Source organism: Melozone crissalis, unplaced genomic scaffold, assembly GCF_028551555.1.
Source record: "Melozone crissalis strain CALT ecotype California unplaced genomic scaffold, PUWL_Pcris_2 ptg000027l_1, whole genome shotgun sequence".
Classification (NCBI taxonomy): Eukaryota; Metazoa; Chordata; class Aves; order Passeriformes; family Passerellidae; genus Melozone; species Melozone crissalis.
The window spans coordinates 26752781-26765326 of NW_026535805.1; the positions used below are offsets into that span (position 1 = coordinate 26752781).

Here is a 12546-nt window from a genome sequence, read left to right on the forward strand (position 1 = left end):
GAATACACAAATCCTTGAAAAGGGGCAGGTGGCTTTTCCAATCTGCTTTCACACAGAAGAGCAGCACTGTAGTGACACAGGAGGGACAAAACAGGCTCAGCCATCACCCAGTGCATTTCAGAGACTCGTGGCCACTGAAACTCGGCAAGAGGCATACAGGAGGCATCCAGCCTCCAGGAACTCTGCCTGAGAGAGAGTTTTCAATCCCTATGCCAACAGGAAAATTCCACAGTGTGATGGGAACTACCCAGTCATAAGTATGGACAGGTATCAGTGGAAACTGCCAATAAGGGGCGGAGGGAGCACTGCAAATCCTTGAAATAAAGTGTGTTTTCCTTCAGCACAGGTCCATCTCAGCTATCCCCAACACAATCAATTGTGGGACACACCAACCTGCGTCTGTCCCTCAGCCAAGGTGTGGAGAACACAGCAGGGGGTGTCTGCCTTGCTTTGCCTCTGGGATCATGGTCCAAGCAGGTGCTCAGGAGTACGGGCACAGCCCAGCAGGCAGTGCTGGTGGCAAACTGCCTCAGCTGCAAGCACAGTACCCGTGCCAGGCAGGGAATGCACCCACGTGTAAAGCTGCATACACAGCACGTGCCCTGATCACCTCAGATTTGACCCACTGCAACATGGGATAAAACTGCCTGGCTAACAGTCTGCCAAAGGTATCTTCCTTTGCTACTTACGGGGAGACAAGTGGTTCCATGAATCTGGAGAGCACCATTTACAGACAAACTTCACAGGAGAGGTGCAATGTAACACATTCAGACAAATGTTTTGAGTAGCCACTAAACTGCATCAGAAATATTATGAAAATTAAATAATCTCTGTATCACAGAAAATCAAAAATCCTATTCATGCAAAAACTTGACTTGGGAGCAGGGAGCTGACTAATGATCCCTGTTTTAAAAAGGTAAACAAATCCCCCCACCAGATCATCAAGTCAGTAATTGTCACATCAAAGCAAATATGCTGGCACTAAAACTGAGAGCTGATCAAGAACTCGTAGTGAGTGAAAAGCTATATTTAAATCTTGTTTGCCCAGATGTAGTTCCCAGTTACATCCATTCCCCTTATGTTTACTAAAACTGAAAAGCAGAACTGAACTACCATGACTCTGATTCCACTAAACAGGTGAAAATATCCTCTTAGTAGCTTCACTGAAAATATTAAAATTACCCCTGTAGTCTTGGATCATCATAATTTTTAACACAGTCAGTGTTTCCAAAGCTTATTTATCATGGGTTGTTACAGTCAGTCTCATCAGTAATCTGTCGCTTTGCAGGTGTATTTTGGTCACCTGAACTACAGCCAGTAGTTTGTTTCAGCTGGCACTGCCTTAATGATGGGCCATGCTTTCGCCTTCTGCTGAAAAAGAGGATGGATTTGAATTAATCACTAGGAAGAAAATAAGGCAAATGCAGGTGCTCTATCTTACCTTTCTATGTCCATTACAGCATACCAAAGATCATTTGCTGAACTGATTCTGCAGCTTGATGTAACTTTCATGAACACGCTACAGTTGCTTAAATTAACTGTTAGAAACAAAATCAGGGATTCACAAACTATGGCATTTTATTTCAGAGGCCTTTGCTTACATTTGTACAATATATTACATAACTCTCCATTTTCTGCAGAACCTAATATATATTTTATAGCTTTTTTCTATAAGCTTTTCCTTCAATGTCTGTCAACAAATTTTTACAGTCCTGTACAATTCTGAATACTTTGAAACCATTTTCAATAAAATCAGTTATAACCTTAAGCGCACACTACGAAGACTGAAAATGCTTTTCTTAGAAAAGTCAAATGAAAAGGATTCTGACACTAGCATCTACAAACAAAATGCTTCAAATTCTTACATGTTGTATTGCCAGAAAACAAAGAAAAACATGCCAGCCCCTATTTCCCCAGGCAAAAGAAGTACACAGAACTACAATTAAAACAGTAAAACAATCTGTACAATAAAGTACTGTGTATTAACAGTGCCAGGTATTAAATAGCTCGAATGAACACTTCCGCAATATACAAATGTCTTACAAAGGTATAGAATTGACAGGAGAGAGCTTGGGATCCATTCAACATAAAATCAATACAAGTGAAAATATTTTGAAGTTGGTTTTGGAATTTGTACAAGGCATTTAAAAAATTAAACATCTACCACTCGGCTAGCTAGTCATTTTAAAAACAACTACCCTTTTGTGGCAGTGTTGGTATCAGCAACCACAAATTATAACCTCACACCTTGCTCCCTCTTGAAGTCCTCTCCTAGAAGCTCGTAATAAAATAAGCATTACAAATGAAATATTTGTTGCTTTAAGGGGAAAAGAAACATTTACAAGAAAACACAAAAATATACCTGTTATAATCCATTATGAATAAATATACACTTTAAACTGGCTGAATACAATCTTTATACATTAAGATTTAATACAGTTTGTTAGCCATTTTCTTTCTTTTTCATAATGTATTTTATCAAAATTAAAAAAAAATACTGTTTTATAGAAAAATGGCAAAGTACAGTAGTTTCATTCCAATTAACGGGTTCTTAAAACCCAGAGTAACCTACTTAAGCCTAATTCAAACCTGTAAACATTAGTCAGTCTTTTTTTTTTTTCTTTTAAAAGGAATCCTCATATTTGGTTATCAGGACTGATGTCAGACATCCTACTAACTGCAGGTTTTGAATAGATGTGCTTGACGTATACAATTAAAGCCACTATAAGGTGACTTAGCAGTTAAAAAACAATTAGCTTGTACAAATGAAAATATTTTCAATATTTGTCATAAATAAATGGAAAAATATCAAATGTTCCAGCTTTAACAAAATACCAGGGAATACAGTAAGCCTTACCACATTGATTTAGATCACCCCAACAACTATATACTTATTGTCCTGTCTCTACAGGCAGTGAACAGCCTCCATTTGCCACAGTGGAAGGCCTTCGAGTCACTGGACTTACAATTCCCAGACAAGTTGGAAACAATTATTGCTTGAGGAAAAGCAGTTTGTTGTACTTTTTCTTCATAAAAGTGCACTTAAGTGCAAAGTTAGCTTGTCAAGAAACAACTTTAAATACAAAATAGTGCTTGTCTGAATTTTGTGCCACTGTGCAGTATAAAAAAAAAAAAAAGGAAAAAAAAAAGAGTGGCCCTCAGCAGCCATTAAGTGCAAAGTGCTTTGGCAAGTCCTGCTGTCACCTGCACTCAACTGACATTCCATTCTGTGATGAACTTGACATAGATGGTTCTGCTAACGTTAACATAACTGCAGCCGTAATGGAACTAGAGGAAGGTGATGAGGAGGAAGATGATGTAGTAGCAGCACCTGTGCAGGAAAAGGAAAACACAGGTTACAGGGATTCATAAATCAAGCAATAAACGTGTTTTCCTGCTCAGCAGCAAGCACTGGTACATACTGACTCCAGCAACCAATGCCTTGCAATGGAAAAGACTGGTTTCTTTTCCACTGCCTGGTTTGTGTAGCAAGCACTCAATTTAACTGGTATCCCCTAAAGTCATGGAATAAATCCCTTATCCCAAGGGGAAAGCACTAACTAGGCCCACAAGCGACACTACAGTAAATTTATCTGTAACTTGAGGAAAAATTAGAAGTTATTAATACCCTTTGTTCACTGCTCAGAAAAGTTTATTTTCTGTACATTTTTTCCTGTATGAAGTGGTTCCTCCTCAAGAGCATTCAACAGATTGCACATCTTGGTAACGCTCTTCCCTCTCCACAGTCACTGGGTATCTGATCCTCCTAATGGCCATAAAATACCTGCACACAGCATCTCCCAAAACCCAAACAAAACCATACTCCTGATGACACACATCTCCCAGCAAATAACCCAGTACCTTAACATAACATGCAATTAAGCCCTCTAAAAGCAGAATTTAGTTTCCAGCACTCACTTTCCCGCTCTTTTTTCTTTAAGCGCTTTCTTCTTCGGTCAATGGAAGCCACCTCAGATTTCAAGGACAGGTAATGTTTCCTGATTTCTTGCAATTTTTCTTGGAGAACTGTTATGCGCTCAGCACTAGTCAGATTTTCCAAGTCAGCTGCAAGTGAAACAATCTCTGTTAATTATTGTATTGAAGCATTCCCAAACACTTCTGGATGTCAGTGAAGTGGAAGATACTCCAGTCACAGTGATGTGCTTTGGGCTAGCAGACAGCAAAGCTAAGAAACAACAGCAGCAGCAGCTGCTCTTTATCACCCCAAATTTGTTCACTTTTTATTATTCTTTGCAAGATACCGCCATATGCTTTTTGGGGACTTTTTAAGGAACTGGGAGAGGAAAAAGATGCATTGCCTTACCCATCAGGAGGAAAAGAATAAAAAAAATAAGACAAGGGATGAAAACATCAGGGCCAAAAACTAGCTTTGAGCATGCTGCTTTCAGTCCTTGCTGGAGGCTCAGTTTGGCCTGAAACACTGGGAAGGTCAGCCTGGCCTGACTTGTCTTGGTACAAAATAAGCAGGTTACAACAGCAATGTGCACAGCAATGTGCAACAGCTGTGGGGCGGTTCTGGTGGAGCCCCTGGCAAACGTGCCATAAGGAAAAACCATACAGGACAACCATGCTGGACATGGCCAGCACAGGAGCTGCCCCTCTGGCTGTTTCCAGCTGGGAGATCTCCACAGCATGGCACACAGCACTGGGTAGCACAGGCAGGAGAAACTCCTGGCTCAGTCCAGGGAAGCCACACAGGACACACTCCATTCAAAAGCATTTAAGAATCATTTGAACTATTGTGAGGTGCAAAATGCACTACATCAACCTGTAATGAAGGCAGCACTAAAGGACCAAAAGTCACAACTATGTTAGGCTGTGGGAAAATGAGGAAAGCTCAAGTGTCTGATTCAGCTACAGCACGAAATGTGTCAAAGATCACTCCATACACCAAATTCTGCTGAGCAACTTTAGCATGTGGAGTGTAGCCAAGGTAAAAAGAAAGGAAGCAGCAAAAGCACCTCAAATGTGTTGCACCAGGAAAGTGCTCAATGAATCTCAACAGGGCAGTAAGTGGCAATAAAAACCTTTTACATTACATACTCCTGAAGAGCAGCAGAATGCAACTTGATTGTGAAGAACAAACTGGGAAAAATATGTTTAAAAGGAGACTAATGCTGACGTTCAGCGCTGGGGAGGAAATTTAAAAAAAAAAAAACCAAACCAGCAAAGTCAGATTCAATTGGTAAGTTGCACTAATATGAGGGAATTGATAAGCCACTGATCTGTTTTTCAGACACGCAGACAAATGGGATCATATAGGATTAGGCAGGATCCCTTCCACACTGCTCACCCCTAGCTGGACCAGTAGCTTGACTGAAACAGAGTGGAAGTTCTTAATCCTAGAAATAGCAAACATGTGCTGGTTCAGTAATGCAAAATGGATCGGGGAAAAATTACTAATCAATCATCCAAGTATCTGAACTGGAACTAGGTATGTTTTCAAGAAAATACTTACACATCTGAAAGCTCCACTTGTAAACTTTGGGCAAACGATTATTCTGTTCTTTGAGATCAGACTCCTTCTCTCCATTTTTACCACATTTTCCTGGAGACTGTGTTCTTGTGAGTGATTTGGTTTGGTGAGATTTCATACCAGTAGAAACTGATTTTGCTGACTGGGACTTGGACACACTTTCACCAGCAGATAGTTCATCACTGTCGCTGCTGTTTGCTGAAGAAACAAGAAGACATTGTTACAAAACAAAGCCCAAACTGAAGCTTGCCAGAAGCAATCTCTGTGCTGATTTTCATACAATGGCAATTTATTTGACCCAAATCTTTTACTTTCAAACAACAGAATCCATCCTGGTGTGTCAGCTTGGCTTGATGCTCTTTGCATCACTGAAGCACAACCAGGTATATAATGGGGACAAAATGAACCTGCTCATGGGGCTGCACTTTTTCTAGGAGTTCACAAGACTGATTATTATGGCCCATCTCCTGTTTACCTCTTTCTGACATCAACTTCTAATGTGGTATTCAATATATAAACTTCTATCCCATCTTAGAGCTAACACTTACAAACAGAATTTGACTGTATTTTTAGGACACATATAGCAGAAATCAGAGCAAACACAGCCTTTTCTTAATCTTACGTAACCTTTATTTTCATTTTCCTCTACTAAAATCACTATCAATAATATGAACATCTGTGATGTACTCTACAAATTTCTCAGACATGATGATACCATTTTTTCATTTTGGAAAAATATCTTTTGCTGACCCAAAATAGAAGAACTTTACCTCATGCTGAAAAAACTTTAAAGCAACAGGCCGAACTGAACACAGGTTTTTAATCAAATCACTCAAAGGGGAGTAACAAAATAATCTATCTAAAAGACAAGGTTTATGAGTAAGGATTGAAAGGCTGAAGTTTTTTAGCATTACTAAAATAAAACTAAGGTGAAAGCAGGCACAAGCAACTGTAATTTAACACAAGTCTAGCAAAGCAGTGGAATAAAATGCCTAGGAAATCTGCAGAACCTCCATTGTTAAGAGTTGTTTATAAAAACACATTGAATTTATATTTATTAAGAAAAATGTATGCCTCAGTTGTACCTGCCCCAGGTGATGACCAAATAAGCCCTGAACCTTTTGGCCTTTATGATCTGGTGATATACACAGGAGAAGCTGAATACATGTAGTGTGAAAGAGCTTGGCCAGCTGCTTGTTGGTGTTGGTTTAATGTGGCATTTACATTCTCTGAACAGAGAGATAATTCTCTCAGGTTTTTTCCTAGAGAAGCACAGAGAGGAGAAAACAATTTTTATCTCTACTTGCTGCTCCTGTTATTTTGCACCTGTGGAATGTGTTAGGGAGATTGTTTACCTGAAGTGATTTGTCAATTGGATTCTGCCAAGGATTGTTTTGTTTCCTTGGCCAATCACTCAAAGCTGCATCCTGGCTGTCTCAAGACAGTCATGGGTTTTCTTTAGTATTCTTTGTAGTACAGTATCTCTTTAATATAGCATAGTATTAATGTAATATAATATAGTTTTAATAAAGCAATTGTTTAGCATTCTGAATCAATGGAGTCAGATGCCAATCACTCCCTGCATCGGGGGCACCCTGAATTCAATAGTTTAATGCAAAGGCAAAAGCTGAAGCTGCCACACAAGCAGGTTAACAGATACTCTGGAATTTTGCCAAAAGCTTTTTTTTTTCCTTCAGCTGAATCACATTTTGTCTATTCGTTTTCCTTATTACCTCCAGTAGTGCCTGAAGTCTAACAAAAAGAGCACACACCAATGACTACATGGTAGTAGCTTTGAAGTATCACATACTGATGAAGACAGAGGTTGAGAAAAAGGGGTAAATTCACCAAATCCAAGGGAATAAAGGCAAGGCTTAAAATGGTGTATTGGTTCTGCAAATTCAGTTTGTTTGGTTACTTTAATTTCTGGGGTGAGGGTAGGAATAAGGATTATGAAAGGAGGAGACCAGTAAAATGGAATTAAAAAGGATGAGAAAATATGAAGAGGAGATCAATGAACATGAAAGACAGGTAGGGTGGAAGCAAATACCAGACTAGCAAGACTTTTGCTAAAGCTGTTAATGGAAAGAGGGGAGGGAAGCTGGGGGAGAGAGAGGAAAAAAAGCATGGCATATGCTTTTTATCCTTTATTTAACTCCATTTTTTACAGTTATCCTTCCAGGCTTCAATCTCTAGTTGTTTCCTGGTATTTTTTTATTAACAATGAAATGAAGCAGTAATTGATCTTGTTGTCTCCCAAACAGCTGTGCATACAACCCCTAACACACCTCTGCTTTTATTAAGCTTCCCTTACCCAGTACTGTAGTTTCTATTCCAATTAGCTTCTACAACAACAAAAAACTGCAAAAGTTGCATTTTTTACTGCAGATGTAACAGACAGCACAGGAAGAAAACAAGAATCTGTATTCTTCTGGAATTATTCTCTCATTTGCTACAGGGTAGAGAAATTAACCTCCAAAATCTCATCTTGCAGGAAATACAGAGTATAATTTCCTTCAGGTCCCAGTCTCCCCTCTAAAGCAGCCAGCTGTCATGATACAGAGATACCTGTCCCAATTCTACCATGTGTAAAATACTCACTCTTCTTTTTTTTCCTGAATTACAAAATATTAAGGAGCTCTTAGAAACAGCCCAGAAATAATACAAGTCATTTAAAAACACTCTGGTGTTTAGGTAGAGCAGTTTCTTCATTTAAAGTATTAAGAATTCCCTGATGAGAACATTTTGTCCTAATGCATTCTTTATTAACTGTCTTCATCTCCTACAATCAGCTGAACAAATGACACGCTACTTTAACACCTTTTATTTCACACTAAGCTGTACTTACTAGTTTTACTCTTCTTTTTGCTGCTCACAGGTGTTTTGTGGCTTCTTTTCTGCTTTTTTGAGGAGCTGCCTCCTCCCTGAGCATCTTTAAGTCTTTTTTGGCCTGTAGAGACTATAATTGGGAAAAGAAAAAAAAAGAAACAGAATTAAATAAATGCTTGCACTCCTCCCACAGAACACTTCAAAGCTTAAGTTTATAGACAACAATGCAACTGTTCCTGCCTATGCTTAATGCAGCTCAGTCTTCTACTTATACTGACAAGAGGAGGTGAAAGACAATGGAAGGCAGACGAAGTTTCTTTGCAGAGAGTGCACATGTATGATGATTCCAAATTACTTTCCCCTACGGATCACCAGAATTTCTTTTGAACCACATGGGTTTACTATTTTTTAAAACTGTAAATTAAATAAGAATACATTTATTAAAAAAGTTATCAAGACCTACTGGGACAAAAAAAATGTTTCTAAAAGTTTGCTGTACTTGAAAGATGTGAGAAAAAAACCAAAGCCATAATCTGTGTTCAGTAATTACATTGATTGAAGGTGTTAAAAAAGATCTTAGATTATGTTTAAAAAAAAACCAACAAGAAAGGCAAACAAGGGAAAAATTCTACTGGTATTTGTGACTACAACAGGAAAAAAGTTGAAAAGGAACATGGAAGGATTATAGTACACCTGCTAAAAGAGAGTGTTTTAGAACTTCTTCAAACATTGTTCCACAACCATGTGACTCACAGATTAAAAATGACCCCTTGAATAAAACAATTTAAATTAAGGAACCTAATTTTCTGAAACAGGCAACATGCTGACAAAATCAGAGAGGAGCTTCAAGTCCAATACATTTAAAAATACTCTTTTACAATCTTGTAAACTTCTTTCAAGTGTCAATATAAAAAACCCCAAGCAACTTAAGTTCTAAACCCACCCAGCTTTAATTAGCAAAGCAACACAGGTGTATTTATCAAGAGGTACACATTGACCTCTTTCAAACTCTCCCCTTTAAGGAAACACATTTTGTTGCATACTTTCAGAAGATCATTTCCAACAGAACACTGAAGGTAACACAAATTTAAGGGCATTTGGAAAAAAAATAGCTAATTGCTAGCCAAAATCCACTGAGCTAAGAAAACCCACTTCTGTCTCAGGTTTGTATACAAAATGTATTTTCTTTCTCTGTGTTCATAATTTTTATCCACTGTGACACAGTGAAAGTAGCTGCACTTTTGATGAACTGCAAAATAGCCAGTCACTTTCAGGAAAAAGCTTTTGGATCTTGCCTTGCCAGCAGTTAAAAAGCAGGCAGCAGTACAGCAACATCATGTGCACAAGTGTTTACTATCCCCCACTCTCTAGTGGTTTCAGGAAAGGAACTTCAATCCAAAAAATCACATATGAAAGTGAAACATAGCTGAAAAGGTCAATGCTTTTATCAGCTTGACTTGAATCTTATGAAGTTAATGTTCTAGAAAAATACAAATTAGAAATGACTGCCTAAGCACCCTAGCAGCAAGAGGGCTTTCTCCCCCAAAACAAACAACTTACAGAGAATCAAATTTTACGCAAGAAAAGCATCTCATGCTTCTAAGGACAGTGCTGAAACTGCTTCCATCTTGCTACAGTAAGTGTTCCTTACACAAGCTATTACAGTTTGCTCTGGGCTTTTTTGCCATATCCAGTATAAACTTCATTCTTTTATCCTTTGCCCCTCAGTGAAACCACCACAATTTCAAACAAAAAGCCATTAAACTTGCTGGCAGATTACATTTTACTCACGAGATGATTATGCCATTTCCACACATCTGAAATGGACAGCAGACTACTACTTCCTGCAACAAATAACTTCCCTGCACCATAATCAAAACAGAATGAAAACACATCAGCAATGTTAGAAATAAGAGCTGGTTAGGTTGGAGACAGCTCTGTTTACCCTTTCCTTTACCTTTTTCAGCATGCTCTGGCTCTGGTTGATTACTACTACTGGAGCTGACGCTGGCATCAAAACCTGTTGGAGAAATATTTCCCTCAGACTGGAGGTCCTGCAGCTCCCCTGCCACACTGTCCACCTCTATTGTGCTATCTGTTTCACTTTTGATGCTTCGTATCTCTTCTTGATTCGGTGGCAGTGTCTCAGAGACAGTGACACTGGACTGATGTCTACTGGACTCCGTCACAGTTACAGAGGAAGGTGACTCAGGAGTTGTAGGAGGCGTATTTAGCACGGAATTGCTGCCGCTGCTTGGAAATTCAACCTTCTTCTCACCCACTTCAGTCGGTTTTTCCTCAACAGGTTTAACATCCACACTTGCTGGCAAAGATTTTTCAAGTTCACAGTTAGGCAAAGAAATGCCTTCTTCTGGAAGAGTCTGAAGCTGCTCCTCTCTCACAGCATCCTCGGGAGCAGCGTGTGGAGGAGAAGCAGCAGCCTCAGTGTCAGAGTCTGAGAACAGCTCCTTCAGCGTCTTCTTTGGCCACTGCCCTTGGATACTTGACCACACATCTTTTCGATCCTTTGCTCTGGTGTTCTGAAGTCTTTCATCAGAGTTGTTTAGAAGCTTTATTCTTTTCTCTCCCACTTCAGAAAATCCGGAGTAGAAAGTACTTGTCCGTAACGATTTCCTTTTCTCCTCTAGTCCATTGTACTTTTTCGTTGGAGTGATTTTCAGTTTAGATTTGTCTTCCTCATCTTCATCCGAGGAGCTGTTACTGCTGTTTTCTAAACTAAGGGAGTCTTTGTTTTTGGACTTCTCATCCTTCCTGTTAGGTGACACGGTCTTTAAGGATTCCTCTGCAACACAGTGTCTTCGCTTACCACGCTTCACTTGTGGTTTTGCTGTTTTATCCACCATCTCCTTCTTTCCATCCTTTCTCTTCTTTGTGGCTTCATCTTCTCCATCGGAGTCACTATCCTCAGATAACTCTTCCATCTCTTTCCGCAATCTTTCAGGAGACTTGGACACAGACTTGGGCAGCACTGCATCTGTAAGAGCTTTAGTTTCTTCTGGGAGGGATGAACCGCTCTGTTCTTTCAGACGGAGTTCATTTTTATCTTGGCTCATGGCCTCGGGCTGAGATTCCTCCTTGCCATCAGCATGAACATTCGGGGCACTTTGGTCATCTTCTTGCTCACTGTCCTCAGAACTTTCAGAAGCTAATAAAATAAATCCAAACAAAACAAAAACAAAACAAGAAAAGTTTGTCTTGATTCTGATTACAAAGAATTACTGAAAAACACAAAACCAAAAACACAACTAAATAAAACTGTACAGATATGAAGACATGCTACAGGGATCTAGCAGTCTCTCTCTTAAATGGTACTTCCTGAAGAGTTCAAAAACTCATGGTATAATGGCTAGATTAGAAACTAGGAAGATTCTCTGTTATACAGTACATCTCCAGGAATTTCTGAACAGGTAGACAAAGTATAGAGTGCATTAATCCATAAAATACGAACTTCTGCACCCAAACCAGTAACTGAAGATGCCCTTACATATTTCTTATGGGTGACAAATACTACCTTTATCTGCCTTTTTGCCAAAGCTCATAACACAGACATGATTTTCCCTGGAAAATCCAGAGTCTAAAGGACACAACAACACTACACAGACTGGATACTGTCTAACAAACCAACCAAACAATCTGATCATCAGCCTGGAAAAAAAGAAGTGAAAGCAATATAGAAAGGCACTTAGGCAAACAAACGGACAAGAAGAATGTACGACAACTGCAAGAAAATTCAGGGTCAGCAACAAAGAAACTGAGAGAAGAACAAAGATATATAATCCCAAAGGTATCAACAGCAATCTCATCCAGTGCAAAAAGATACAGATTCAAGGAGAAACACAGGAATTGGCTCAAATGTATATATATAACTCCTTGATTTGTAAAGTTAATTACAGATTAATTATCACACTAATAGTATCATCACTAATTGGTTTTTGTTTCTCATTTCCCAAGGAAATGAAGCATTCTAGATTATGTTGATTGTTATTCTACCAACAGTTTTGGAACTCAGTGGCCAGTGTCATCCAAGTTCAAATAAGCTAGAATGATAATTAAATTCACACAGCTTCTACAAAAGTCTGTGGTTACCCAAACTACCTATACCATACATGATTTCCTTCTCTGGAAGCATGCTCTAAACTAAGAATGAAGAGATGCAAGTAGGTATTAAAATGCTGCTGTTAAATGAGTGGCCAGGAGAA

The 12546-nt window shown here is 39.0% G+C and overlaps 1 protein-coding gene across 1 annotated transcript in view; it reads right to left on the reverse strand.

The window, feature by feature from the left end:
• Positions 1-1558: 1558 nt before the first annotated feature.
• Positions 1559-12546, reverse strand: part of ARID4B (AT-rich interaction domain 4B) — an 88195-nt gene continuing 77207 nt past the window's right edge. The window contains exons 20-24 of the mRNA XM_054279482.1: positions 10284-11492; positions 8346-8456; positions 5480-5695; positions 3919-4065; positions 1559-3331 (exon numbers count right to left, since the gene is read on the reverse strand). Of these exons, the coding sequence (XP_054135457.1) occupies positions 3201-3331; positions 3919-4065; positions 5480-5695; positions 8346-8456; positions 10284-11492 (1814 nt within the window). The 3' untranslated portion in view covers positions 1559-3200. The remainder of the gene's footprint in view (positions 3332-3918; positions 4066-5479; positions 5696-8345; positions 8457-10283; positions 11493-12546) is intronic.